This window comes from Octopus bimaculoides, chromosome 13, assembly GCF_001194135.2.
Source record: "Octopus bimaculoides isolate UCB-OBI-ISO-001 chromosome 13, ASM119413v2, whole genome shotgun sequence".
Taxonomy (NCBI): domain Eukaryota; kingdom Metazoa; phylum Mollusca; class Cephalopoda; order Octopoda; family Octopodidae; genus Octopus; species Octopus bimaculoides.
Window position 1 is genome coordinate 36947715 of NC_068993.1, and position 3616 is coordinate 36951330.

General features: G+C 39.3%; 1 protein-coding gene across 3 annotated transcripts in view; it reads left to right on the top strand.

Annotated features, from left to right (window-relative positions):
* LOC106878852 (alkylated DNA repair protein alkB homolog 8) overlaps window positions 1-3190 on the top strand; it is a 48631-nt gene extending 45441 nt beyond the window's left edge. For all 3 annotated transcript variants that reach the window (XM_014928193.2, XM_014928192.2, XM_014928194.2), the window contains 2 exons: window positions 774-923; window positions 2519-3190. In XM_014928193.2, coding sequence (XP_014783679.1) covers window positions 774-923; window positions 2519-3094 — 726 coding nt within the window. In that variant the 3' untranslated portion in view covers window positions 3095-3190. The remainder of the gene's footprint in view (window positions 1-773; window positions 924-2518) is intronic.
* The last annotated feature ends 426 nt before the right edge of the window (window positions 3191-3616 follow it).

Sequence of the window (3616 nt, forward strand, 5' to 3'; positions counted from 1 at the left end):
TCTCTCTCTCTCTCTCTCTCTCTCTCTCTCTCTCTCTCTCTCTCTCTCTCTCTCTCTCTCTCTTTCTTTCTTTCTTTCTTTACATTTGTGTTTTTCTGAAAATCACAAGCTATGATTGGTGATGTTATTTCTCCTGCCTACCAATCATCTGTTCACATCACACCTCCAGAGACATGTGGAATAAGAACTCTAAAACCAATGCTTCAAAACCAATACCTGTTTGCCAAAGTTGACGAAGTGAGCAAGGAATCAACAGCCATCCATCAGACATACAGATGGAGTGGGGCTCAATTAAGGCTTTTTGGGTTTGGCAATACTGACGCTCTTGGCAACCCCTGCACCTGTTTGTGTCCCTCAGTGTACTGGCCTTGCCTCATTTCCTCTGGCCCTGGGAAATCTGGGTGAGAGAAGGGCTTGATAAGTCTGAAGGATCACTAAGTGTAGCTTAAATTTATCTGAAATAACAGAAAATGTGAAATTAATTTAGTCTGTTGTTATTGCTCTTGTTGTCCATCAACTCTGATTAATTAGTTGAGTGACTTGACAGGATCCATGGATCTTGTACTCTGGATGACTGTGGTGGTGATGACGGTGGATAAAATGATGGACTTATTGTTTGTGGTGGTGGTGGTGATGATGATGGTGATGTAGATGATGATGATGATAATGATGGTGCACCAGTACCCTGATGATGATGATGAAGATGGTGATGATGTATTGTTTTTTAAAATTTCCTTTAAATAATATATTGTTTTTATTACTTATTTTTGTAGATTGGTTCAGATCGTAGTGAAAACCTAATAAATATATGTAAAGAGCGGAATTTTGAGGTGTTTGTGGGTGATGTGATGGCAATTCCTCTCAGATCGAACACCTTTGATGCCTGCATCTGTATTGCAGTCATTCATCATCTGTCCACAAAAGTAAGTAGATTTCATTTGATTAAACTAAATTGTTTAACCATTTATCATTTAAACAGGCTATATCCGGCCAAGGTGGAGGCGCAATGGCCCAGTGGTTAGGGCAGCGGACTTGCGGTCATAAGATCACGGTTTCAATTCCCAGACCGGGCATTGTGAGTGTTTATTGAGCGAAAACACCTAAAAGCTCCACAAGACTCCGGCAGGGGATGGTGGCGAACCCTGCTGTACACTTTCACCACAACTTTCTCTCACTCTTTCTTCCTGTTTCTGTTGTGCCTGTATTTCAAAGGGTCAGCCTTGTCACACTGTGTCACGCTGAATATCCCCGAGAACTACGTTAAGGGTACACGTGTCTGTGGAGTGCTCAGCCACTTGCACGTTAATTTCACGAGCAGGCTGTTCCGTTGATCAGATCAACTGGAACCCTCGACGTCGTAAGCGACGGAGTGCCAACAACAATATCCGGCCAAAATATTCTACCTGTTTTATACTCCAACCAACCAGATCAGCCTCTCACATCTACCCTATAATGTAATTCTAAAAAATAAACAGTTTCATCATCAAAATCTTAAGCTATAAGATAATGCTTAATTAATTCAAAATGAACCTTTCTAATATAGGCACAATGCCTGAAATTTATGGGATGGAGATAGTCAATTACATCAATCCCAGTACTCAACGGATACTTATTTTATTGACCCCTGAAGGATGAAAGGCAAAGTTGACCCCAGCAGCATTTGAATTCAGAATGTGAAAACAGATGAAATACTGTTAAGCATTTCTTTGGGCGTGCTAACGATTCTGCCAGCTTGCCTAATTAATTCAAAATAATGTGAATAAATAAGCATTACATTTGACAGACCCCAAGACAAGACAAAAAAATTTTTATAGAGAATACCACCTCCGTGTTTCATTAGACTACCCCTAATCCACCCCTCAACATCTGTTCTTCATTCATTATATTCACACACATGCCTCACTCACCTCATCATCACTATTTTTATCTCTTCCCTACTCAACCTTGATCACCTTCTCTTCTAAAATGTGAGTAGTCATGTTAGTCTACTGCAAGAAACCTTTTCTGTTCTGGCCCCTTCTCTTATACTTTTAATCTTCATCTCCTAGCATAAAGCTGCTCCCCTTGACGTTCATAGTCTTGCAGGCTGCCTTATGTTGTCACATGAAAAAAAAAAGCATCCAGTACATGCTGTAAAGTGGTTGGCATTAGAAAAGGCATCTATACCAAAGTAAACAGTAAAGCATGATGCAGTTCTTGGGGGCCATTGGGTCCTGTTAACTGTCCAACTCATGCTAACATGGAACATGGACATTAAATAATAACGATGACAGTGATGATGACAATAACGACAGTAGTGGTGATGATGATGACAATGATTGTGTTATTCATGCTGCTTGCTTCAACCAGTGAAGGGGCTTCTGCATAGTTGCAAAATAAATTCAAACAAAGGCAGTGTATTGTAACAAAAGGGGTTAAACAACCTTTTGACAACGACGACGATGACTACTACTACTACTACTACTACTACTACTACTACTACTATCATTATTATTATTATTATTTGTTTTTCTTTCAGCAACGTCGTCTTCAGGCTGTGAAAGAGCTGGTCAGGCTGCTCTGTCCCGGAGGCAAGGCTCTAATCCAAGTGTGGGCAATGGAACAAGAGGTAGACAACCAAGAATCTAAGTACATTCGGAAGAAGTCAAAACCAAGCCGAAAGGACAATCCGTCCGTATTACTCAATGTCAACAATACCTCACAATTTGACAGCGACCTTCCAGAAATAGCTGACATCAAACTCCAAGAAGACATTGGTAACACCAAACCAAACCGGCCCCCAACAAATAGTAAAACTGCCAATTCTGATAACGTTGAATCTGCTGAAGAACCTTTAAAACTTGCTGTGCATGTCAATCGTACCAGCTTCAAACAACAAGATCTTTTGTTGCCCTGGACAAAGAAAGTGAAGAAAACTTCAACCAAAGCTGATAGTTGCAATGATAATAGTGTTCTTTACCGATATTACCATGTTTTCCAAGATGGCGAACTGGTTGACCTGTGCCAGAATATCGATAATGTGGACATATTGCAGTATTATTATGATGAAGGCAACTGGTGTGTTGTTTTAAAGAAGTTACTCTTGTCGACATAAGCGCTATGGTGATATCATTTTCTTAACCCGTGTCATTAAACATGCCATCATTATGAAATCATTCAGCATATATGAATAAATATCTTAAAGAATGTATTTGTTATTATCTGTTTCTGTGTGTGTTTGCATGTGTAAGAAGGGGTATTTGTATATGTGTCTATGTTTAAACCCTTTTGATACCAGCCTGCTTGAAGCTGCCCCTTGTTCTATGATTCTTCCTGCCTGAAGCTGCTCCTTGTTCTATAAAACCTCTGGTTTTAAAGTAATATAAGTTAAAAACCTCCCACCAAAATTTCAGTTTAATTTATGTCCTAAAAACCAGTTCAATAATGAATGTTATTTGTGTAAATTTTTCATCATTTTTAAAACTGATTGAAACAAATTTGGTATATTTGAACAGAAAAAAGGTAACAAATGGGTTAAATATTCTGTTAGGTATGGCTATGTGGTTAGGAAGCATGCTTCACAACCATGTGGATTTTAGGCTCTTTTCTTCTGCATGGTGCCACGAGCCAGTGTCTT